The following is a 1,804-nucleotide window of genomic DNA, read 5'->3' as shown; positions in this document are numbered from 1 at the left end:
ATATGGCTTACTTTCATATGAACACACAAATCCGCGAACAGACTCAGGCTTTTAATCGTGGGTTTCGCAGTATTGTCAATCCAGAATGGTTGTCTTTATTTTCTCCTCCTGAATTACAACGTCTCATCTCTGGCGATACAGTGCCATTAGATCTCCGAGATCTACGAAAGCATACACAGTATTATGGCGGCTTTCACGATTCCCATCGGGTCGTCGGCTGGTTATGGGACATCTTAGCCAAAGATTTCACCGAGGAAGAGCGCAAATTGTTTCTTAAGGTTTGGAATTTTTGTCCATAAATTTATGCTTAGTTTCATTTATGCTCGATTTCTTTGCAGTTTGTAACTAGTTGTTCAAAACCTCCACTGCTAGGCTTTGCCAATCTTGAGCCGCCGTTTTCTATTCGCTGCGTTGAAGTTGGTGACGACGAGGACACTGGAGACACTATTGGCAGTGTCATACGTGGCTTCTTCACCATACGCAAGAAAGATCCTCTGAATCGCTTGCCAACGTCATCCACCTGCTTCAATTTATTGAAATTGCCAAACTACCAGAAGAAGTCCACACTGCGCGACAAATTACGCTACGCTGTTAGCAGCAACACAGGATTTGAGCTATCCTAAATCATTTTTTTTTTAGGCTAAAATGTTGTGTGCATCCCAAGACCAATGAGTGGGGGTTCCCTCTAGAAGTACGAGTATCATGTAACAAAGCATTTTCCAAAGTACCACCATAATGGCTGCTGTTTCGAGTTTCTACATATCAGCTAGTTTCCGATTTTAATACTTGAGACGTGGGCGGTATCCATTAATTTCACTTTCGGGGGCAAACTTAAATGCTCAACTTTATAATCACATGTTTTTGTTTTATCGGTCGGCGTTATTTTTTTTTGCGATTTTTTTAAGATTTATTTTAAGTAATTTTATGGATTTTAGAAAGAAATAGTTGAGTTTTGTTCACAGTTTGTAAGCTAATTTTCTCTTTGATGTCGTGCATATGTATTGTGNATTCACATAAATATATGTATGTATATTATTGGTGTTATTGGAATATTAAGAAACTATGTACATATGTATATGAGTATGTGCATACATATGTATGTATGTAAGAAAATAAATTTCAATAAATCGATTACACTGTGTGACAGTGAAAAAACACTTTTTGCGATACATATCTCAAGTTGTAGGTCTAGTCAAGTATACAAAAACTGCATACTCAGAATTTCCAATACACCCTCAAAACCTGGAGTTTTGGGGCCAAAAACCCCTTTTCCATATGTGAAGGCATATATTGGCCCATACCTTTATTTCTGTTTACTCTATGAAAAAGATTTTGTTTCCATGGAAAAGAGGACTTCTAGCGATGTGTAAATTTCTTATTTTGTTTACAGAAATTGCAGAGAAACTGTACAAAATATACAAAAAATTTAAATTTTTGGAAAAAATGTTCATGTTGAGTAACGGGTTTTTCCACTGTTTTTTCGCCAGTGTATATAGTACAATTTATAGGTAAAGTCTCCTGTAAATTCTGTTTGCAATAAGGTGTAAATTTTTAAAGATAGGTAAAGTCTCCTGTAAATTCTGTTTTCAATAAGGTGTAAATTTTAAAGATCCATTCAGGTTTGGCTAATGTAATTAGTTCCTTTATTTAAATACTTTTATTTTTATTTTTTTTTCATGGGAATACAAGTACAACTAAGAGCCATATTCACACGGTGTAGTTAACTCAAAATCGGCAGTTAACTACAGATATTTTTACTGTTATTTTTTGTACTGTGAACTTGGCCCTTAGTTACTTAAAAATG

The 1,804-nt window shown here is 35.4% G+C and overlaps 1 protein-coding gene across 1 annotated transcript; it reads left to right on the top strand.

Annotated features, from left to right (window-relative positions):
• Positions 1-6: 6 nt before the first annotated feature.
• On the top strand, positions 7-1,000 carry LOC108356217 (ubiquitin-protein ligase E3B-like). Its single transcript, XM_017607339.1, has 2 exons — positions 7-278; positions 339-1,000. Exons 1-2 carry the CDS (start codon positions 18-20, stop codon positions 621-623), a joined length of 546 nt encoding a protein of 181 aa, XP_017462828.1. The 5' UTR covers positions 7-17; the 3' UTR covers positions 624-1,000.
• Positions 1,001-1,804: the final 804 nt, after the last annotated feature.

The sequence above is a fragment of the Rhagoletis zephyria genome, unplaced genomic scaffold (assembly GCF_001687245.7).
Source record: "Rhagoletis zephyria isolate East Lansing unplaced genomic scaffold, Rhagoletis_zephyria_1.1 Rzeph_scaffold_55635, whole genome shotgun sequence".
NCBI classification, from domain to species: Eukaryota; Metazoa; Arthropoda; class Insecta; order Diptera; family Tephritidae; genus Rhagoletis; species Rhagoletis zephyria.
Note: the sequence above shows the minus strand (reverse complement) of the source record. Positions and strands in the feature narration are given on the sequence as shown.